The sequence below is a fragment of the Danio aesculapii genome, chromosome 3 (genome assembly GCF_903798145.1).
Source record: "Danio aesculapii chromosome 3, fDanAes4.1, whole genome shotgun sequence".
Classification (NCBI taxonomy): Eukaryota; Metazoa; Chordata; class Actinopteri; order Cypriniformes; family Danionidae; genus Danio; species Danio aesculapii.
In genome coordinates, this window is record NC_079437.1 from 60,396,374 (window position 1) to 60,421,305 (window position 24,932).

Here is a 24,932-nt window from a genome sequence, read left to right on the forward strand (position 1 = left end):
TGTGTTTTCAGTCTTGATGTGAATGTGCCTAATGTTGGAGCACATCTGATCATTTCTGGAAGCTGATTCCAGCAGCAGGGGGCGCTGTTAGTAGCTGAAAGCCGATTCACCCTGCTTTGACTGAACTCTTGGAGTTTCTCTTGGAGTTTATTTGATCCTAAAGATCTGAGTGATCTGTTGGGTTTGTATTCAGTGAGCATATCTGTAATGTATTGAGGTTCTAGGCCATTTAGTGATTTATAGACCAGTAATAATACTTTAAAATCTATTCTGAATGTAACTGTGAGCCAGTGTAAACACCTGAGGACAGGTGTGATGTGCTCTGATTTCCTGGTTCTGGTCAGAATTCTAGCCGCAGTGTTCTGGATGAGCTGCAAATATCTGACTGTCTTTTTGGGAAGGCCAGTGAGGAGGCCGTTACAGTAATCCACCCTGCTGCTGATAAAAGCATGAACAAGTTTCTCTAAGTCTTCACTGGAAACAAAGCATCTGATTCTTGCAATGTTTTTGAGATGATAGTGTGCTGATTTACTAACTGCTTTGACACTCTAGGCTAATTTTAACAGCAGATGTGCTCTAGGCTAGTTTTTAACTGGCAGATGGTGCTCTAGGCTAGTTTTTAAAATCAGATGGCCCTCTAGGCTACTTTTTAACAGCAGACGGTGCTCTAGGCTAGTTTTTAACAGCAGATGGTGCTCTAGGCTAGTTTTTAACAGCAGATGGCGCTCTAGGCTAGTTTTTAACAGCAGATGGTGCTCTAGGCTAGTTTTTAACAGCAGACAGCGCTCTAGGCTAGTTTTTAACAACAGATGGTGCTCTAGGCTAGTTTTTAACAGCAGATGGCGCTCTAGGCTAGTTTTTAACAGCAGATGACGCTCTAGGCTAGTTTTTAACAACAGATGGTGCTCTAGGCTAGTTTTTAACAGCAGATGGCACTCTACACTAGTTTTAAACAGCAGATGGTGCTCTGGGCTAGTTTTTAAAAGCAGACGGTGCTCTAGGCTAGTTTTTAACAGCAGACGGTGCTCTAGGCTAGTTTTTAACAACAGATGGCGCTCTAGGCTAGTTTTTAACAGCAGACGTGCTCTAGGCTAGTTTTTAACAGCAGACGGTGCTCTAGGCTAGTTTTTAAAATCAGATAGCGCTCTAGGCTAGTTTTTAACAGCAGACGGTGCTCTAGGCTAGTTTTTAACAGCAGACGGTGCTCTAGGCTAGTTTTTAAAATCAGATGGCGCTCTAGGCTAGTTTTTAACAGCAGACGGTGCTCTAGGCTAGTTTTTAACAGCAGACGGTGCTCTAGGCTAGTTTTTAACAGCAGATGGCGCTCTAGGCTAGTTTTTAAAATCAGATGGCGCTCTAGGCTAGTTTTTAAAATCAGATGGTGCTCTAGGCTAGTTTTTAAAATCAGATGGCGCTCTAGGCTAGTTTTTAACAGCAGACGGTGCTCTAGGCTAGTTTTTAACAGCAGATGGTGCTCTAGGCTAGTTTTTAACAGCAGATGGCGCTCTAGGCTAGTTTTTAACAACAGATGGTGCTCTAGGCTAGTTTTTAACAGCAGATGGCACTCTACACTAGTTTTAAACAGCAGATGGTGCTCTGGGCTAGTTTTTAAAAGCAGACGGTGCTCTAGGCTAGTTTTTAACAACAGATGGCGCTCTAGGCTAGTTTTTAACAGCAGACGTGCTCTAGGCTAGTTTTTAACAGCAGACGGTGCTCTAGGCTAGTTTTTAAAATCAGATAGCGCTCTAGGCTAGTTTTTAACAGCAGACGGTGCTCTAGGCTAGTTTTTAACAGCAGACGGTGCTCTAGGCTAGTTTTTAAAATCAGATGGCGCTCTAGGCTAGTTTTTAACAGCAGATGGCGCCCTAGGCTAGTTTTTAACTTCACATGAAGGCGCTCTAGATTTATCATGATTTATCATTAACCTGTGCATTAATTTAAGGAGTAGGTGCCAAATAAATAAAAAAACAACCAATATTTTGAGTTTGGACTGCAATACTTAATTTAACCACTAGACAACCGTACATACTCCACATGAACTAAAAGCTTTTTTTTTAAAAAACAGATTTTTTTTTACAGATGCACAAACCTGAAGACATAATCATGACTGTCTATGGCTTTTCCCTGTCCGGATCCATTCAATATTCCTCCATTTCCCACCACAGCACAGCGAACACATGCATCTGCTGATTTCCGCTCAAACACACGACCATTGGCAGGATGTGTAAGCAGATCAAGAGTATTGCCGATAACTGTATTGAAAGAAGAAAACAATGAGACTTTGATTTGTTGTATTATTGTACAGTCTTATTTCCTTGTTTGCTGCGTTACTTAGCATTTACTTGCAAAAGACTGGTTCTTCCAGCCGTAAGGCAAGTATTCACTCTGGAGCTTCTTCCATTGTGAAAGACCAAACGAATCTCGCCATTGCATGACGGGAACCAAGAAGCTAAACTGTTTTTTTAGACTCTCCGTCTTGTTTACGATGTGTCTCAATGAGCAGGCTGGCACTGACTAATAAAAGAGGAAGACATATTGTTTGAGTAGTGAACTTTGGCTGTTTTAGGCCATGTTAGAGCAACACTTCACTTTTTAAAAGATAAATAGCCTCATTTTATAATTTAAAATGAGTTAAGCAGTTGAGTTTTACCCTTTTTGAATTTATTTAGCTGATCTCAGTCTACTTTTAGCTTAGCTTAGCATAGATCATTAAATCGGATTAGACCATTAGCATCTCGCTCAATAATTTAACACAATTTTGATCATTTTCCTATTTAAAGCTTCTCTTTTGTAGTTACATTGTGTACTAAGGCTGACGGAAAATCAAAAGTTGCTATATTCTAGGCCAATATGGTTAGCAACCACACATTTGTTGAATATTAAGCCAGAATAAGAGTATAATTAACAGCCATATCAGCCTATTACATCGCAACTTTTCATTTACTGCCAGTATTATACAATATAACTACAGAAGAGTCAAGTTTTTTGTAAATTATCAAAACTCTCTTTTTTTTGAGCGAGATGCTAATGGTCTAATCTGATTCAATGACTTATGCTAAGCTAAGCTAAATGTGCTCCCGCCAAACCCGGAGATCAGCTGAATGGATTCAAACATAGTAAAACTCACCTGTTTAACTCTAGGGAAGCTGTAAAAATGAGCTTATTTACAAAAAAGGTGGAGGGTTCCTTAAAGCACATTGATATTTCGGTTTTACCTTCTCTTGTGCTGAATCCATTACAATCCAGGTTTCTTTATTCTCCATTTTAGTCCTGCAGAGAACAGAACATAAAGAAAGGCAGTTTCATTGAAAATGTTTGTGTTTACGTTGAAAAACATTAGAAAAGTAGCACGTCAGACAGGAAAAACGCATTGTGTGAACATCCCCTTGTGATTATAATATGCAGTGTAATAAGAGCGTGCTGGTAACGAATGAACATTTCAGTGAAACTTGTAATAAATACTTCATAATTTGAGTCAATTTAAAAACGCTGGACTCTGCACTCGGCAATGGGTTTAAAAGGCGCAGCGCATATTATGACGTATTTTTATGAACGTGATGTAATAATGGACCCATTAGAAATAGGAAAAAAAAATATGTATATATATATATATATATATATATATATATATATATATATATATTATGATAAACACTTAATTCAGATTATCTGGACAAAGCCACAATGGGCGCCTCCTCCGTTATTAAATAATATTAAATAAAACAGTTGTCATGGCAACATTCTACTATAAATAGAAGCTTCCAAATGTTGTCCCACTTCCGAGCTCTTCTGATTGGTCCCCTACGCATATTATGACATGATATTATAAATGTGATGTAAGATCGAACCCATTAGAAATACGAAAACAATATGTTATGATTAGTACATGATGATACATCATTTAACTCAAGATATCTGGACAAAGTCACAATGGGCGCCTCCTCCGTCATTATATAATAGTAAATAAAAGAGTTGTCATGGCAACTTTCTACAATAAACAGAAGCTCACGATGGTTTTGTCCCGCTTCCGAGCTCTTCTGATTGGTCCACTGCTGTGGAACTAACAGTGATGAGCAGCGCTGCTTGTGAAAGTTGAAGATCTTTCAACTTCACCGTGTCTAAAAAGCACGAGACATGAGTGTAACGGTCAAATACATCCATCAAGCGCGTGTTTACATCGAAAATCAATAGAAAAGCAGCACATTGGAGAGGAAAACGGGTGAGAACGGCCTCTTGTGATTATAATATGCAGTGTAATAAGAGCGTATAAATACTTTATAATTTGAGTCCTGAAAACGCTGGACTCTGTGCTCGGCAATGGGTTTAAAAATGCACAGTGCATATTATGGCGCATTATTATGAACATGATGTAATAAAAGACCAATTAGAAATGAGTAAAACAATACAACAAAATAATAAATAAATAAATAAATAAATAAATAAATAAATAAATAAATAAATAAATAAATAAATAAATAAATAAATAAATAAATAAATAAATGAAAGGCAGTTGGATTAAATGGGTGATCTAAAAACGTCAACACTGTGAGAACATTCGTCAAGTACAAAGAAGAACGTCCTAAAGACATTCCAGCAACGTTTTTTTTCAATCAGCATTACAAGAATGTTTTTTCAATTTTGCCAACGTGTACACAACTTTCAAACTCTACTAAATGTTCTGGAAACGTTCCCTGTCAGCTGACATTCCTCTGATGAACATGACTTTCAAACCCTGTCCTGAGGACTTTTCTAGGTATGTGTACCTACAACTTAAAATAAGCACATGTTAAATATGAGACCTGGCACTTTTGCTTTTGAGCTTCAGTGACAGATCTAAAATCAAATATGAGTGCGCACACACTGTATCAGTGAGACCCTTGGTGTCTATGAACTTTTATTCTGTAGTGTTTCCCAATTTGGAAATTATTCCCAATTACTTCCACCAGACCACATGTATTTTTAATATGTTTTATGTCCTGTTCTTACCTTACTTATGTGCTATAATAAAGGGGGAATAATAAAGTAAATACATTAGTTATTACCTTACTTATCTACTATGATAAAGGTGGAATAATACAGTAAATACATTAGTTATTACCTTACTTATCTACTATAATAAAGGTGGAATAATAAAGTAAATACATTAGTTATTACCTTACTCATGTGCTATAATAAAGGGGAATAATAAAGTAAATACATTAGTTATTACCTTACTCATGTGCTATAATAAAGGGGAATAATACAGTAAATACATTAGTTATTACCTTACTTATCTACTATAATAAAGGGGGAACAATAAAGTAATTGCCTTATTACCTCATGTGCTATAATAAAGGTGGAATAATAAAGTAAATACATTAGTTATTACCTTACTTATCTACTATAATAAAGGGGGAATAATAAAGTAATTGCCGTATTACCTCATGTGCTATAATAAAGGAGAATGATGTACTATAATAAAGAGCGATTAATACAGTTCTCTTACCTTATGTACAGATTTTGTGGAGAACAACAAAGGATAGTTCTCTTAGTCATGTGCATTTTATTTATATCACCATTAAAAAAAACTGCCCTGCCCTGGTAATCATCTTATCAAAGGGGAATTCCTCCACACTTCCTGCTAATAATGATGAGTCCTTTAACCTGAAACAATGAAGTATTTTAATGAGATAGTCAGTAAATAAGATGATATAAAAGAGTTTTTATTATTATTGTTCTCGATTGTTGTGTAAGTTAATTCAAAAAGTAATTAAGCTAATAACTTGACTTAGTGCTAATTAATATCTGTACAAATTTTAAACAACCCAGGCTCATTCTGAAAACATACACCTGTACACATTTCAGGAGACCGCCAAATTCAGGAGGTGTTTTTTTGCAGTTTTTGTTTTCGTGAATGCATCAGAGGCCATTGTGTACGCTTTTTCAGATCTCAAATTTCTCTCTTGAGTGCCATTTGCGCCTGCTCTACTCGGGTAAATCCACTGTCGACTGACTGACCGATCCACTGACCCACCCTCCTCCTTTTCTAAACCCAACAGATGTTTTCAAAAGCAGTGATTGACCCAATCACCCCCTTCCCTAAACCCAACCAATAGTGTTTTAAAAAGCAATCCAGAAAAAAAAGCCCTCACGGCCGCCTGACTTTTACCACGTTTTCACACTCTCACCCTGTTATTTACTTGTTTATGTTTGGATTGTCGATTTCTGGAACCGTTATTCACCAGACTTGAACCTCGTCGTCACGGTCAACGTACGAGGGGAGCCACTGGGCAAACTGGTGACAGCAGAAAAGCCATGCATATGGGGATAAGCGGTCAGCTGGTAGTGCGAAAAGAAGTAGAAGCCGTCGGCAGCGTCATACCACCAGTGTTGCCGACTATTTTTAATGAAAAGGGGCTAAGCTCTGCTCAAAAAATGGCAGAACGCATATGTCAATTTGCATATTACTGACGTCATCACGTCCAACAGTTTTTAACAGCCTATGGTTAATATTTATAGTAATATAAATATTTATATTTGCACTACGCTTTATATATATGCATGTCAATTTAATTAAATGTATTGTTTGAACATCAATTTAGATGAATAATGAATTCCAGTTCCAAAACTGTCACAAAAATTTCCAACCCAGGCTCATTCTAAAAAAACGTAGCCCCGAGCACGTCTCTGGAGACTGCGAAATTTGTAGCTGGAGGTATGTATGGCTGCATTTCATTTTTTAAGCGAACGCTACAGGGCGGTATGAGGCCATTCCTTTTATCGCTTACCAGCTGACCGCTTGCCTTCGTGTGGAGGGCTTTCACAGCGCAACCAGTTTGTCCGGTTAGCTCGTCCTGTACGTCAGCAGACTTGAGATGCAGAGAGGAGCTGACCATGACGACGACGACCGGGTTCGAGTCCGGGGAAGAGCGGTTCCAGAAATCAGGTAAGACAAAAGCAGAATCCAAGAAATAAAGTAAAATGACATGGTGAGAATGTGGTAAAATCCGAAAACGTGGTAAAAATCAGACAAGGGCTTTTCTTTTTCTGGACGGCTTTTGTAAATTGGGTTTAGGGAAGTAAGTGGGCGGGCGGGATAATCGGTAAAATTGGTTGGGTTCAGGGAAGGAGGAGGGTGGGTCGGCCGGCCCAGTCAATCATTAAGCCAGTCGGACAGACAGTCGTTCGATAGCGGCCTCTAGTGAGTTCACGTGAGAACAGCGTGGGTGCGAACGGCACTCGCGAGAGACATTTGAGAAGTGCACACAGCGGCCTCTCGTGGATCCGCGAAAACAAAAACTGCAAAAATACGTACTTCCCAGGACGTATTTCGCGGTCTCCAGAAACGTCCACGGGACTAAGTTTTCAGAATGAGCCTGGGTTAAACATATCTCTGATTGTGAACAAGAAAAGATAAACGGCCAAATTAAATTATTAAATTTAAACCAATGGAGAAGCAGATCAGGCTGCAGGTATGAGAGACTGACTGCTGTATACGAGGGCTGGGCTGCCTGTGAGTGCTCTGAGGCGGGGGAGCGGCCGACGGCATCACCCGCAGCTAGTTGACAAAAGTATGAACAATAAAGTATAGACACACACATGAGAGTCTATAAATATCTCCAGTAACACCAAAAAAAGCTGCTAGATTAGTTGCCAGTCACAAGGGGGTCTGAAAAGTCGTTAAATACCACCAACACTGCATACCCCCCTGTAGTGTTCGTTTTAAAGATGAAATGCTGCCATACAAAGCTCAGGCTACATAATTCGCGCTCTCCAGAAATGTATACAGGGGTTCATTTTTAAAATAAGCCTGTGTTGATCTCAGAACATGATAGAAATGAAACTATTTTAATTTTTAAATTCGAGACAAACAGGACACTAAATTATTCAACAGGCTCATTGTGAAAACGTAGCTCTGCGGATGTTTCTGGAGACAGCGAATTACGTAGGCGGAGGTACGTATGGCTGCATTTCATTTTTTTTAAACGAACGCTACGGGGCGGTGTGACGCCGTTCCTTTTCGTGCTTACTTCAAGCTTACCGACCGCTTACATTCGTATGGACGGCATTCTGGCTGCAACCAGTTTGTCCCATTAGCGCGCCACATACGTCGGCGGATTTGACATGCAGAGAGGAGTTGACCACGAAGACGGGGGTTCGAGTCCGGTGAAGAGCGGTTCCAGAAAGCAGGTAAGACAAAAACAGAATCCAAAATATAAACCAAACAGGTGAATAACAGGGTGAGGATGTGGTAAAATCTGAGAACGTGGTAAAAAAAATAAGACGAGGGCTTTTATTTTTCTGGATTGCTTTTGAAAAGTGTTGGTTGGGTTTAGGGAAGTGGGTGGGCGGGTCAATCGATAAAATTGGTTGGGTTTAGGGAAGGGGGAGGGTGGGTGAGCCGATCGTTCGCTCAGTCAGTCAGAAAGTCTGTCAAAAAGTGAGTCGACAGCGGCCTCTGGTGGGTTTACGCGAGAACAGCAGGCACGAATGCCACTCGCAAGGGAAATTTGAGATCTCAAAAAGCGTACACGGCGACCTCGCGAAAACAAAAACTGCAGAAAAACGTGTCGCCGGGATGTATTTCGCGGTCTCCAGAAACATCCGTGGAGGTACGTTTTCAGAATGAGCCTGGGTTGAAATTATCAGCCGTTGACTTCCATAGTAGGAACATTTTGAAGGATGTTGGAAACCGGTAGCCATTCTTTTCTCTTTTTAGCAGTACAACTACAGCAATTAGTCACTTTGTAAAAATAAATATCAGTAATTAGCAGTTTTCTGTATTTTGTGACTCATATTTTTACTTTTCCTTATTTATTTCTGCTTTTGAGTTGCATTATGGGAACTTGGCCTTTCCTTCAACAACTTTTAACCTTGAAAAGTTGTAAAAAGACTCTTTATTGACATTTTTAATAGTTTAATGTGACATTTTGTCTGGGTTAGTGTTGTATATTACGCTACAAAAACGTTGTAATGAACTGCAGTACATTTTCTGTTATTGTACAGACTCATTTCTCTATATATTATACATTATATTCATTCAAACTACTGAAATGTCAATAAAAGTCACTTTGTTAAACTGTAGAGTTGAATATTCATAATTAAAAGTCAACAGAGCAGAGATCAACATCCCATAATGCAATTCACAACCGTAAATAAATAGAAAACACACAACACCTGGTAATCTTTTACAGTGTAATTACATTCAATACTAGTTAAAACTCACTACTCTTTATAACTTCAGCATGCTTATTTCTGCATTTTTTGGCTGTTTTTCTGACCTCGTATTTTAATTGGTAATCAGATAAACAAATGTCAGAGAAGCAGCAGAGTTTTGACGGATTTATCATTGCACTGAATTCAGGAATGGATTTCAGGTTCAGAAGAATGACAATCATGAGGATGTGAATTCGCTGCTTAGGTTTTTATGTGTTTATTTTGATTGGACACGGAACCAAACCAGTCAGAAACCATATTTACATAAAACAGTCATGTACGTCATGGTGTCCACAAAATTTGCTTGAGTCCAGCATATCAGATGAGCATTAATCAAAGCTGGATCAAACGAACAAAGACGCATTTTTATCTCCGCGTGACATTGTGTTTTATTTTGCATCTGTCTATATGAATGTGTGGAGTTTCTGTGTGGAGTTTGCATGTTCTCCCCGTGTTAGCGTGGGTTTCCTCCGGGTGCTCCGGTTTCCCCTGCAAGTTCAAACACATGCTCTATAGGGGAGTTGATGAACTAAATTGGCTGTAGTGCATGAGTGTGTGTGAATGAGTGTGTATGGGTGTTTCCCAGTACTGGGTTGTGGCTGGAAGGGCATCCAATCTTCTGTGTAAAACATATGCTGGAATAGTTGGGGGTTCATTCCGCTGTGGTGACCCCTGATAAATAATAGTCTAAGCCGAAGGAAAATGAATGAATGAATGTACGAATTATTTTAATTGCATTGACTTATAAAGGTCAGAAATATATACATATATATATATTTTTTATGCATCAATCAGGGGTGTGTTTCCAAAAACCATCGTTAGCTAACTAGGGTCGCAAGTTGTGCCGTTACAAATTGATTTGGTGTTTTCCAAATCCATCGTTCCAACGAACATTCGCAAACTGCATTGCAAACTTGTACGCTTGCAGCTACACCTCCTGAGCTGTAGTTAGAAGCATAGTTCCTGGCTGTGTTCTATTCCCCCTTATCCCCCCTGTGCCCTATTCATTTAGAACATTCTAACATTTCAACTTAGAATGATTTAAAAAAAACATTAAAGTCGTCTCTCTTAGGTGTAATTTGCTTTCAAACTATTTTTACAGTTCAGTTTTAGCGATCTTCATATTGACAGTTGCGCACTTTGAAAACATTTATACCAACTTGAATGCAGCCGTGGCTCATGGCGAAAGCTATAGGTGATTAGTGGTTAGACGATTTCTGCAGTGGTATTTTTAATTCTTGATAAATACTGTAAATAAGGCCTACAACCATTAACGAGTTATATGATTTATATAGGCCATGAGATTAGAATACGTGTTAGCTTAGTGATTTTATTTAGAATATTCTCAGTAATATTTGTAAAGGAAACATATATAGGTCCTATATGTGTTCACATATATTTCAATTAATATGAAAAGCGAGTGCATGTCTTTACCAAAATAAATAATGGATTCGTTTTAAATGCGTGTGTGTGTGTGTGTGTGTGTGTGTGCGTGCGTTCGTGTGTGTGTGTGTGTGTGTAAAACAATAGAATTTGCACAAAGAAATTATGGGGTCTGACAAAGAAGTTGTTACTCCACCCCGTTTAGAGCATCATTATGGACGTTTTACATTATTACTAGACCCAAACAGAATCTGTGTGTGTAGAAATTCACAGATTTCTGCAGATTTTCAGTCCATCGTTGAGTCTATTTACTTGAGTAAATGTGTGTAAATTTATATTTATTCAGTTTTTAAAGTAATTTAAGTAATATTATTGACTAATATGAAAATGTTCATCTGATTTATGTACAATACAGTTTGTACAGTAATATTTTCTGTCTTTTAGTAGAGATATTATATGGGAAACTTGCTTTGTTTACCAAATAAGTGGATCTAATTGGATTTGCATTTTAAACATTAAATAAAAGATAAAACTATTATTTTTTATTTCATTTATAAAGTCTTTAGTTATGATATTCCCAAAACCTGCATGAATCCGCAGATTTTTAACAAAATTCTCCACAGGAATGACACTATCACTGAAAAAAGAGTTGCATGCAAAACTGTTGCAAACAATTTATTTGTGTTGAATTTAAACAAACAAATTAAATGTAATAATGTTCAACTTAATTTGTTTGTTTAAATTCAGCCCAAATAAATTGTTTACAACCACTTAACGTAAAAAAATTGAGTAAATCCAAGGAATCATCTTTGAATAATTTTTTTCAGTGTAGTTATAACTAATGTGGTTCCACCGATGGATCAGCAACAGAGAAACTACGTGTTTTGGGAAACACTCGTCACTACATTGTTCTTTTCCCGAACAATGCATCGTACTATGATAGTTCAGCCGCATATTATGTTGTTGACTGGGAAGGATGAGGAGAACGAATGTTGGGAAAAAAAATGAAGTGCTATAATGAGTTTTTGTCTTGTTTCTAGCCCAAAAATCTAAAAAATTCTTAAATTAATTAGCATTTTCTAGACAAGTACATCATATTGTCTTGTTTTCAGAAATAATAAGTCAAAATTTAATTATTTTTTTCTTAAAACAAGCAAAATAATCTGAAACGAGGTAAGCTAAATAATCTAGTTTTTGCTTTGAAATAAATTTATTTTATCTCACCTCATTGGCAGATTATTTTGCTTCTTTTAAGGAAAAACTCACTTCATTTTGACTCATTATTTCTGAAAACAAGACAAAATGTTGTACTTGTCTAGAAAGTGCTTCTTGATTTAAGAATGTTTAGACTTGAGCATTTTTGCAGCGCAGTTTGTCATATGAAAAAATGTGTTTTATTTCAGTACTAAACTGCACTCCCAGTCATAGACGAAACCACTTTAGAGGGAATAAATATTAACCTTAGTTAATAGTTCACCCAAAACCTACTATTACAGTAACTCCCCTTTAAGTGTTTTCAAACCTGTTTTGAGTTTCTCTTCAACACCAAACACTCTGTTTTTGAAGAATGTTGATAACCTGAAGTCACCAGCCTGATCTCACAAGAAAACGTAAGTATTTTACGTTTTGTCAGTTTAGTGGCGAGTTCAGTCGTTCGAAATTGTACGATTTTAAAAAGGAGGCGTGGCACCTAACCCCACCCCTAAACCCAACCATCATTGTGGGATGAGCAAATCATACTAAATTGTACGAATAAGATCGTACGAATTTAATACGAATTAGCCACTAAATCAAAAAGTTACGAATTGCCGTGAGATTGTATAGTCACCGCACTCTCACAAAGGTTTAAAAGGTAAATTTTTGTTGTATTTAGCCACTAGAAGGATTTGACATTACATTGCATTGAAAAGAGTAACCTACAGTATAAGTGTCACAATCACCAGCAATCTAATCCTGGAAGATTATTATAGGACTACAAATCTGCCAGTATATGGACTACAAGATCCAGTCATGCACCGCTCACACGCACATGTTCCTCATTCGGCAGATTTGAATACCTCTTACTCTACTGACTGATTGATATGTGGATTTTTGTCTGTGGAAAATGTCTTAGCCCATGTATACAGTCCATCCGGAAAGTATTGATAGCGCTTCACTTTTTCCACATTTTTCTATGTTACAGCCTTATTCCAAAATAGATTACATTTATTAATTTCCTCAACATTCTACACACAATCCCCCATAATGACAATGTGAAAAAAATGTATTCAAATAAAAATGTATTCAAAATAAAACCCTGTAAAATCACATGTACATCAGAGTATTCACAGCCTTTGCTCAATACTTTGTTAATGCACCTTTGGGAATTACAGCGTCAAGTCTTTTTGAATATGATGCAACAAGCTTTGCACACCTGTCTTTGGGAATTTAGGAATTTTTGGGAAAAGCAGAATCACATATTTAAAACGCATCTATAAAAACTTTTTACTCTAAAAACTTTTACTTCCTCTCAATTACTCGCGCACACACACACACCTTTATGAGTTTTTTTCTTCTGCTGAAAACAAATGACTATATAGTGGAGAATGTGGTAACCCAGACTTCTAGAGCAGGACAAACAAATAAATACTATTGATGTCAGTGGTTAGAAACATTCCTCAGTATATATTTATTTGTGCTCAACAGAGGAAAAAAATAACTTAAAAAGGTTTGAAATCAGGGGAGGATGAGGAAATGACAGAACTAACATTGTTTGAGTGAACAACCCCATTAATTACTGTCACTGTAATACTTAATTACAGTTCGTTGTAATTTTAGATTCAACTAATCCAAAAACTAGTTTAATGTCAAAAGTTCAATCAAATGTGCCCTCATTTTTATTTTAATATTCATCAAGAACTTCCTCTCACCATGTGACTGCATGTGTGTTCAGTTTTTTCTTTAATTCGCTTTTTTTGGTAACATTTAGTACCAATTCTCACTATCAACTAGTGGCTTATTACTGTTGTTAAGATATTGGCTGTTTAGGTTGTACTTATTTTCTGCACGATCACATTCTACATCCCTGTTGCACATCTAACTACTACCTTAATAACTATTAATAAGCAGTAAATTAAGAGTTTATTGACACAAATGTCATAGTTAATAGTTTGTAAATATCGAGATATTGGTGTACCAATTCTCAATATTAACTAGTGGCTTATTACTCTTATTAACAGTAATATTGGCTGTTTAATGTGTATTTATTTTCTGCATGATCACATTCTACATCCTCAATGATGTGCACCCAACTACTACCTTAATAATAATTGATAAGCAGTCAATTAGGAGTTTAAAGTCATTTTTAATGGTTTGTAAATAGTGAGATATCGATGTAGCCTACCAATTCCCACTATTAACTAGTGGCTTATTACTGTTATTAAGATATTGGCTGTTTAATTTGTACTTCTTTTCTGCTTGATCACTTTCTACATCCCTAATCCTGATGTGCACCCTACCTTAATAATCATTAATAAGCTTTAAATTTAGAGTCTATTGACGCAAAGTCATAGTTAATGGTTTGTAAATAGCGAGATACCGATGTAGCCTACCAATTCTCACTATTAACTAGTGGCTTATTACTGTTATTAAGATATTGGCTGTTTAATGTGTACTTATTTTCTGCACGATCACATTATACATCCCTAATCCTTATGTATATCCATGTACTATCTTGATATTCAATAATAAGCAGTAAATTATCAGCTTATTGAAGCAAACGTCATAGTTAATGGTTAGTAGCCTACCAATTCTCAACATTAACTAGCGGCTTATTACTGTTATTAAGATATTGGCGGTTTTATTTGTACTTATTTTCTGCTCGTACATATTGTACATCCCTAATCCTGATGGGAACTCAACTACTACCTTAATAATCATTAATTAGCATTAAATTAGGAGTTTATAGATGCAAAAGTCAAAGGTAATGGTTTGTAAAAAGCGAGATAACGATGTACCAATTCTCCCTAGTGGCTTATTAGGCTACTGTAATTAAGATATTGGCTTTTCTACATCCCTAATCCTGATGTATGCCCATGTAACTACCTCAATAACTATTAATAATCAAAAAATTAAGAGTTAACTGACACGAAAGTCATTCGTAAATAGCGATATTGTAAATAGCGAGATACCGATGTACCAATTCTCACTATTAAATAGTGGCTTATTACTGTTAGCATATTGGCTGTTTAATGTGTATATTTTCTGCACGATCACATTCTACATCCCCAATCATCATGTATGCCCACGTACTACCTTAATAATTATTAATAAGCAGTAAATCAAGAGTTTATAGATGCAAAAGTCATAGGTAATGCTTTGTAAATCGCGAGATACCGATGTACCAATTCTTCCTACAGTGGCTTATAGGCTAATGTAATTAAGATATTGGCTGTATAATTGGTACTTATTTTCTGCTCAATCACATTCTACAGCCCTAATCCTGATTGGAACTCAACTACTACCTTATTAATCATCAATACGCATTAAATTAAGAGTTTACTGATGCAAAATAGTTAATGATTTGTAAATAGCGAGAAACCGATGTAGCCTACCAATTCTCACTATTAACAAGTGGCTTATTCCTGTTAAGATATTGGCTGTTTAATGTGTATATTTTCTGCACGATCACATTATACATCATTAGTCCTCGTGTATACCCATGTACTACCTTAATAATCATTAATACGCAGTAAATTAAGAGTTTGTTGAAGCAAAAGTCATAGTTTATGGTTTGTAAATAGCGAGATGTACCAATTCACTATTAACTAGTGCTTATTACTGTTATTAAGATATTGGCTGTTATTTTCTGCTCGATCATATTGTACATCCCTAATCCTGATGGGAACTCAACTACTACCTTAATAATCATTAATTTGCATTAAATTAGGAGTTTATAGATGCAAAAGTCAAAGGTAATGGTTTGTAAATAGTGAGATATCGATGTACCAATTCTCCCTTGTGGCTTATTAGGCTACTGTAGCTTAGATATTGGCTGTACAATTGGTACTTAATTTCTGCTCGATCACATTCTACATCCCTAATCCTGATGTATGCCCATGTAACTACCTCAATAACTGTTTATAATCAACAAATTAAGAGTTAACTGACGCGAAAGTCATTTGTAAATAGCGATATTGTAAATAGCGATATTGTAAATAGCGAGATACCGATGTACCAATTCTCACTATTAACTAGTAATGAATAAGTAATTAATTACTTATTAGTAATTAATAAGTAGTAGCTATTAATTAACTACAATAATCATTAATAAGCAGTAAATTAAGAGTTTATTGATAAAAAAGTCATAGTTACTGGTTTGTAAATAGCGAGATTGTAAATAGAGAGATACCGATGTACCAATTCTCACTATTAACTAGTAATTAATAAGTAATTATTTCTTATTAGTAATTAATAAGTAGTAGTAATGAATTAATTAACTACAATAATCATTAATAAGCAGTAAATTAAGAGTTTATTGATGCAAAAAATCATAGTTACTGGTTTGTAAATAGCGAGATTGTAAATAGAGAGATTTCAATGATACCGATGTACCAATTGTCACTATTAACTAGTGGCTTATTACCGTTATTAAGATATTGGCTGTTTAATGTGTACTTAACTTCTGCATGATCACTTTCTACATCCCTAATCCTGATGTGAACTCAACTACTACCTTAATAATCATTAATAAGCAATAAATTAAGAGTTTATTGACGCAAGTCATAGTTAATGGTTTGTAAATATCGCGATTTGTACCTTAAATCGTGACCGATGTTTTGTATTCAGTGTGAACTACCGGTTTATGTTTGATGTGTAGAAATAAACCCTCTGACTCACCAGTGAAATATACCCCCTTCTCCAGTTGAATTCAACCCTTGCAAAAAACAGTAGAGAAAGCAAACACAGGCAGCCAGAAAACACCTAAAGAGCCACAGGTTCATGGTCCGGCTGAAATGCGCACGATAAAAACGTTTCATGTTCCAAAAAGCGGGAAAATTCTACATGACGGTGAAGAAACGCGAGCGCGGCTGAAACACCAAGAGCCAAAACGTGAAGAGGAAAAGGTGACACTGGCTGTGTTTATACATGTGAACAGTTGAACAACCAGTTCGACAACATCATGACTGGAAAGGTTTTTTTTTTTTAAAGACGAGAGAGAAACTAACGTCATGACAGGTTCCAGGTCAGGTTTTTAGTGACCTAAAATATTTCTCTGTCATGACGTGTCATAGCCAAAATACCATCCACACTGTAAACAATGCTTTTCTTACTTAGAGCTCTCTTTAAATCAAGAAGCTTTTTCGTGACAAGTAAAAATATTGTTTTGTTTTCAGAAATAATGAGTCGAAATGAGTATTTTCTAAAAACAAGCACATCTACCAATGAAGTAAGAGAAATAATCTTATTTCAAAAGGGAAAAGAAGATCATTTAGCTTGTTTTAAGACAAAAACTCACTTAATTTTGACCTCTAATTTCTTTGATTCAATAACTTTTTAGCTATTTGGAGTAGAAACAAGACAAAAACTGTGAGCAAAGCATTTTCTCCCAGCAAGAGTTCTTTAAGAGCCCCCGATATGCATTATAAAAGGTCATATTTTGGTTTTAGGGGTCTCCAACAACAGGCTGATAAGCATGCAAGATCAAAAAACACGTTCATTGTCTTATAATATGCATTTATTTTTATGTAATTATCCTAACGACTCCCATACGATTTGTTCAGCGATTCATTTGTTCCCAAATCCCTCTTTAGTGCGAAGCTAATCTGCGCTGATTTGGTCCTATGACCCAGTCTGTTGTGATTGAGCGACTGCGTTCAGCGCGAGACAAATTCAATTCAATTCAATTCACCTTTATTTGTATAGCGCTTATACAATGTAGATTGTGTCAAAGCAGCTTCACATTAAAGGTCATAGTAAATAGGAACAGTGTAGTTCAGTTTGTAGTGTTTAAGTTCAGTTCAGTTGAGCTCAGTTCAGTGTGGTTTAATAATCACTACTGAGAGTCCAAACACTGAAGAGCAAAACCAATGATGTGCAGCTCTACAGATCCTGAACCATGCAAGCCAGTGGCGACAGCGGAGAGGGAAAAAAAACTTCACTAATGGCGGAAGTGAAGAAAAAAAACCTTGAGAGAAACCAGGCTCAGTTGGGCACGACCATTTTAATTTCTCCGCTGGCCAAACGTCTTGTGCAGAGCTGCAGTCTCAGTGGCGGAGGCTGGAAGCTGGCCTCAACGAAGACTCGTCTGTCTCTGGAGCGTCACAGGAATCAGTCTCATGTTCTCCACTCTTCCATGACCACCACAGTAGCTGCTCAGGATACGGCCTGGTCCAGGATTATGGAAACCTTGGGATCATCTCGTCGTTGGTCTTGGATCGAATCAGTGACTCTGCATAGTCTGAGGGCCTCGGGAAGAGTATCCCCAGGTGGAAATGGAGAATAAAAAAAATAATTAGCGTAGCTGCTGTTCATAGCGTATATCAACAAGATGCAGAAACCTGTGTGGAAGCCCGCTAAGTCGTGCACTGAGTGTATGCTTTACTAAACAGATAGGTCTTTAATCTAGTTTTGAATTGGGAGAGTGTGTCTGAGCCTCGGACGTTATCAGGAAGGCTATTCCAGAGTTTAGGAGCTATAAATGAGAAGGCTCGACCTCCTTTACTCGACTTTGCTATTCTAGGTACTACCAGAAGCCCTGAGTTTTGAGATCTTAAAGAGCAGGTTGGATTGTAGCGAGACAGAAGATTGGTTAGATAAACAGGAGCTAGATTATTTAAAGCTTTATATGTAAGAAGCAATATTTTAAATTCAATACGAAACTTAACAGGCAGCCAGTGTAAGGAGGATAAAATTGGGGTGATGTGATCAAATTTTCTAGACCTGGTAAGAACTCTGGCAGCTGCATTTTGTACTAATTGAAGTTTTAAAAAAAGGTCATTGTAACTTATTGAACTAAGTTAATCATGTTTTAACTTAATTTTAGAAGTTACGGGAGCTGTTTTAAGTCAGTTTAACATCAGCTCAATGGACTCATAAGATTAATTTGATACAGCTTAAAATTGAAGGCAACCAGGATTTTGTTTTACAGTGTAGTAATGGAATGAATAATGAGAACATGTCAGTGTGAGCTGTGTATTTGATGATCATTTTGATCATTTTTGATTTGACTAGTCTGCTGTTTATAAAGTGGGGTATGATAGGCCATTTTATTTTAAATTCCATGGTCCTCATGTTGAGGGAAAAATAGGTGACAGTAATGAAAGCATTTAACTTAATTTTAGGATGTTACCTAAAAGACGAGAGGGGTCTGGATGCAGACCTGGTGCAGTGCAATCTGAGCTGCATGCAATTCAATTCAATTCAATTCACCTTTATTTGTATAGCGCTTATACAATGTAGATTGTGTCAAAGCAGCTTCACATAAAAGGTCACAGTAAATAGGAACAGTGTAGTTCAGTTTGTAGTGTTTAAGTTCAGTTCAGTTGAGCTCAGTTCAGTGTGGTTTAATAATCACTACTGAGAGTCCAAATACTGAAGAGCAAATCCATCGATGCGCAGCTCTACAGATCCTGAACCATGCAAGCCAGTGGTGACAGCGGAGAGGGAAAAAAAAACTTCACTAATGGCGAAAGTGAAGAAAGAAAACCTTGAGAGAAACCAGACTCAGTTGGGCACGACCATTTTAATTTCTCCGCTGGCCAAACGTCTTGTGCAGAGCTGCAGTCTCAGTGGCGGAGGCTGGAAGCTGGCCTCAGCGAAGACTCGTCTGTCTCTGGAGCGTCATAGGAAACAGTCTCATGTTCTCCACTCTTCCATGACCATCGCAGTAGTTGTTCAGGATTCGGCCAGGTCCAGGATATGGAAACCTTGGGATCATCTCGTCGTTGGTCTTGGATCGAATCAGTGACTCTGCATAGTCTGAGGGCCTCGGGAAGAGTATCCCCAGGTGGAAATGGAGAATAAAGAAAATAATTAGCTAAAATAATTAGCTAAAATAATTAGCAATGCTTTTTAATGCGCTCACCCAACGCAACTCCTCACAGTGACACCACTAGCTCCTATGAGAGCACTGAGATATGCAGTCTCAGCTTGCATCATCAAAGCTCATTCAGATACTATTAAAAAAGACAGTAAAACAGTGATGTTATTTTAATGTTTTCAGATCGCTAAAACTGGTGGAGAACACTATATTATTGTATTATTGTTATTATTCTATTTTCTATTTACATTATTTAATGTCTGGTTTGTTTTATGCAACAGTATAGACATGTGTTCACTTTCATAAGATGCACTGATACTTTATGCTCCCTAAAAATAATATGTTGGTTATATTTCTATTGTAATATAATATAATATAATATAATATAATATAATATAATATAATATAATATCATATAATATAATATAATATAATATAATATAATATAATAATATAATATAATATAATATAATATCATATAATATAATATAATATAATATAATATAATATAATCAATAAAGTATTGCATATCGAATGTCACATATTTTTAGCATGCTATCGCATAACACATTTTTCTTCAATATTGCACAGCCCTATTGTAACCTCTTGTATTGTAACCTCAAGCTATTGTAACAGCTTGAAGATGATTGCAATTTTTGAGGTTGGCATGAGAAAAACACAAGATTGAGTTAAACCTCCGGCTCAGTTTACCCCAGAGCATGTGGCTCATTTTCCCCCATAGTTGGCATTTTGAAACAAAACAAAACAACAAAAAATAGCTTACTTACTAACTTAGCTTACTGCCAAATGATTTACATGGAGGTAAACATTGGTACATCACCAACATGCATCAGGAATATTTTTATCTCTTAATATACATGTTTAGATGTAGCAGCTGTTACTTCTGACATGCTGATGTTTTTGTGAACTGATGCTAACCACTTCTCCCAAATGCTTCTCCTTTTCATGGTCTGGCAGAAATAATGTGTGGGTCAAAAATATATGGTCACATGGCATTACAGTTAAATGGTTCCCTAGAGACAGGGGCTGAGTCAACTTACCCGCCAGCTCATCTTACCCCATTCGGCCCTACTGTAAAAAGTTGTTCATTACTTAAAGAGAATTAATCCATTGGAACTGTTAAGTTGACTCAATTTTAATAATTATGCACATATTTCATGTACATGATCATTTTAAGGCAATGGGTTTACTCTCTTTTTTAAAAGTCAACTAATCACTTTAAAAGCAACAGGTTTACTCACTTTTATAAAGTAAAGTCAACTAATCACTTTAAAAGCAACAGGTTTACTCACTTTATAAAGTAAAGTCAACTAATCGCTTTAAAAGCAACAGGTTTACTCACTTTTATAAAGTAAAGTCAACTAATCACTTTAAAAGCAACAGGTTTACTCACTTTATAAAGTAAAGTCAACTAATCGCTTTAAAAGCAACAGGTTTACTCAATTTTATAAAGTAAAGTCAACTAATCTCTTTAAATCAACAGGTTTACTCACTTTTATAAAGTAAAGTCAACTAATCACTTTAAAAGCAACAGGTTTACTCACTTTTATAAAGTAAAGTCAACTAATCGCTTTAAAAGCAACAGGTTTACTCACTTTTATAAAGTCAACTAATCGCTTTAAAAGCAACAGGTTTACTCACTTTTATAAAGTAAAGTCAACTAATCGCTTTAAAAGCAATAGGTTTACTCAATTTTATAGAGTAAAGTCAACTAATCGCTTTAAAAGCAACAGGTTTACTCACTTTTATAAAGTAAAGTCAACTAATCACTTTAAAAGCAACAGGTTTACTCACTTTATAAAGTAAAGTCAACTAATCGCTTTAAAAGCAACAGGTTTACTCAATTTTATAAAGTAAAGTCAACTAATCTCTTTAAATCAACAGGTTTACTCACTTTTATAAAGTAAAGTCAACTAATCACTTTAAAAGCAACAGGTTTACTCACTTTTATAAAGTAAAGTCAACTAATCGCTTTAAAAGCAACAGGTTTACTCACTTTTATAAAGTAAAGTCAACTAATCGCTTTAAAAGCAACAGGTTTACTCACTTTTATAAAGTCAACTAATCGCTTTAAAAGCAACAGGTTTACTCACTTTTATAAAGTCAACTAATCGCTTTAAAAGCAATAGGTTTACTCAATTTTATAGAGTAAAGTCAACTAATCGCTTTAAAAGCAACAGGTTTACTCACTTTTATAAAGTCAACTAATCGCTTTAAAAGCAATAGGTTTACTCAATTTTATAGAGTAAAGTCAACTAATCGCTTTAAAAGCAGCAGGTTTACTCACTTCTATAAAGTAAAGTCAACTAATCGCTTTAAAAGCAGCAGGTTTACTCACTTTTATAAAGTAAAGTCAACTAATCGCTTTAAAAGCAACAGGTTTACTCACTTTTATAAAGTAAAGTCAACTAATCGCTTTAAAAGCAACAGGTTTACTCACTTTTATAAAGTAAAGTCAACTAATCGCTTTAAAAGCAACAGGTTTACTCACTTTTATGAAGTAAACTAATAACTTTAAAAGCAACAGGTTTACTCACTTCTTTAGTCAACTAATCGCTTTAAAAGCAACAGGTTTACTCACTTCTTTAGTCAACTAATCGCTTTAAAAGCAACAGGTTTACTCACTTCTATAAAGTAAAGTCAACTAATCACTTTAAAAGCAACAGGTTTACTCACTTCTATAAAGTAAAGTCAACTAATCACTTTAAAAGCAACAGGTTTACTCACTTCTTTAGTCAACTAATCGCATTAAAAGCAACAGGTTTACTCACTTCTTTAGTCAACTAATCGCTTTAAAAGCAACAGGTTTACTCACTTCTATAAAGTAAAGTCAACTAATCGCTTTAAAAGCAACAGGTTTACTCACTTCTTTAGTCAACTAATCGCTTTAAAAGCAACAGGTTTACTCACTTTATTAAGTAAAGTCAACTAATCGCTTGAAAAGCAACAGGTTTACTCACTCTAATAAAGTAAAGTCAACTAATCGCTTTAAAAGCAACAGGTTTACTCACTTCTATAAAGTAAAGTCAACTAATCGCTTTAAAAGCAACAGGTTTACTCACTTCTATAAAGTAAAGTCAACTAATCGCTTTAAAAGCAACAGGTTTACTCACTTCTATAAAGTAAAGTCAACTAATCGCTTTAAAAGCAACAGGTTTACTCACTCTAATAAAGTCAAGTCAACTAATCGCTTTAAAAGCAACAGGTTTACTCACTTCTATAAAGTAAAGTCAACTAATCGCTTTAAAAGCAACAGGTTTACTCACTCTAATAAAGTCAAGTCAACTAATTGCTTTAAAAGCAACAGGTTTACTCACTTCTATAAAGTAAAGTCAACTAATCGCTTTAAAAGCAACAGGTTTACTCACTCTAATAAAGTAAAGTCAACTAATCGCTTTAAAAGCAACAGGTTTACTCACTTCTATAAAGTAAAGTCAACTAATCGCTTTAAAAGCAACAGGTTTACTCACTTCTATAAAGTAAAGTCAACTAATCGCTTTAAAAGCAACAGGTTTACTCACTCTAATAAAGTCAAGTCAACTAATTGCTTTAAAAGCAGCAGGTTTACTCATTTCTATAAAGTAAGGTCAACTAATCGCTTTAAAAGCAACAGGTTTACTCACTTTTATAAAGTAAAGTCAACTAATCGCTTTAAAAACAACAGATTTACTCACTTTAATAAAGTAAAGTCAACTAATCGCTTTAAAAGCAACTGGTTTACTCACTTTTATAAAGTAAAGTCAACTAATCGCTTTAAAAACAACAGATTTACTCACTTTAATAAAGTAAAGTCAACTAAATCTTTTTTTGTTTCACTGACAGCTCAAATTTAGCCTTGTTTTACCTAAGATGTCTATGTTTGGACATCTATTAGACGTTTTTCAAACATAGACACACACAAAAAATGCTTGCTGGGCTATTAGATGAACTTTTACACAAAGTTCAAATATCCCAGCTCATGAATCAAACACTGCATCAGCTAGTGTAACAATTTGTCCTGTGCAGCTCTTCATTTAAATGACATGCAAATTGAAATATGAAACAGAATTCATGTTCTACATAAAAGGCATGAAGATTAGTTAAGCTGGCCACCTTAATACACTATATTGTCCGTTTTCATGACTCACCATTGACTTATAATGCTGGCTAGTCCAATATTTGGAGTGAAAACCAATCTAAAGAAGAGCTACTCTAAAACAGTTTTGTGTGACATTTATGAAGTTACATATGTTTGTATAGCCTATACACTTACACTTGCATCATTTTGTATAGTGCATAACCTACTACACATAAAGTGTGTAATAAAAGAGCTTATTTTGCCTTATCTGTAGTGATTAATTGCTGAATTGTGTATTTGGCACATGCATATGTTGGTCATATGTGAATGATAGTGTTTTTCTAAATTATAGAGTGGCAAAATGACACTTCCAAACAACTTAATTAAATATATTAAGCCTTTAATAAGTCACTTATAAGTCGAAAAACCAGGCTTAATCCAACATTAACAAAACTTAATCAACTGCTTACATCAAACACATTTTGTAAACACTAAGCATGTTTAGCATGGTGTTTGTGGTAAAACTATACAAATGCTAATCAGTTAGCCAACTACATTTTTACCATAATAAAACCATAGTTCATTTTCATACATTTGTAAACACTAGCCATATAGTTAGCATGGTGTTTGTAGTAAAACTATACAAATGCTACATAATTAGCCTACCACTTTTTTACTATAATAAAACCATAGTTCATTTCCATAAGAAAATGTTCTTATTTCTGTTCTTGCGAAGGTGTGCATATTTAATTATAATAATAAGCTCCAATATTTAAACAGCATTAAAATCTCGAAACACAAATCATAATGTGTAATTAATCAATTAAGAGAAGAATGGTGATGAATTATGGGCCTATTACAAGTAACAATTTTAACATTCATTTCCGTAACACTGGTCACAATTCATGCTGTTAACTACTGGCTTATTACCTGCCTATTATTAAGTTATTACCTGTTCATTAGTAATTATAAAGTATGATCTTAGTCTGCATCTTTAACACCTAAACCCAACCTCTACTTTACTAAGTAGTAGTTTACAAAGCTAGCGGTGTTAGTTAATGGTTTGCTAATAGCATTAATTGTGACCTAAAGTAAAGTATACTCTAATTTTCTGCAGCGTTTTGCCTTAAAAACTGCTTTAAGCTTTGAAAATGCATGACTTCGCCTCTTATAATTATACACTCGCCAGACTTTTATGGTATTGCGCTCGCATGTTGATTTGTCATGTTTGGTGAATCTAGCCCTTAAGGGCAAAGG

At 35.6% G+C, this 24,932-nt stretch overlaps 1 protein-coding gene across 1 annotated transcript in view; it reads right to left on the bottom strand.

Moving 5' to 3' along the window:
• The window catches only part of st6galnac2 (ST6 (alpha-N-acetyl-neuraminyl-2,3-beta-galactosyl-1,3)-N-acetylgalactosaminide alpha-2,6-sialyltransferase 2), a 28,190-nt gene extending 11,503 nt beyond the window's left edge, over positions 1-16,687 (bottom strand). Inside the window, exons 1-4 of the mRNA XM_056454366.1 lie at positions 16,456-16,687; positions 3,216-3,270; positions 2,343-2,514; positions 2,090-2,252 (exon numbers count right to left, since the gene is read on the bottom strand). Coding sequence (XP_056310341.1) covers positions 2,090-2,252; positions 2,343-2,514; positions 3,216-3,270; positions 16,456-16,595 — 530 coding nt within the window. The 5' untranslated portion in view covers positions 16,596-16,687. The remainder of the gene's footprint in view (positions 1-2,089; positions 2,253-2,342; positions 2,515-3,215; positions 3,271-16,455) is intronic.
• Positions 16,688-24,932: the final 8,245 nt, after the last annotated feature.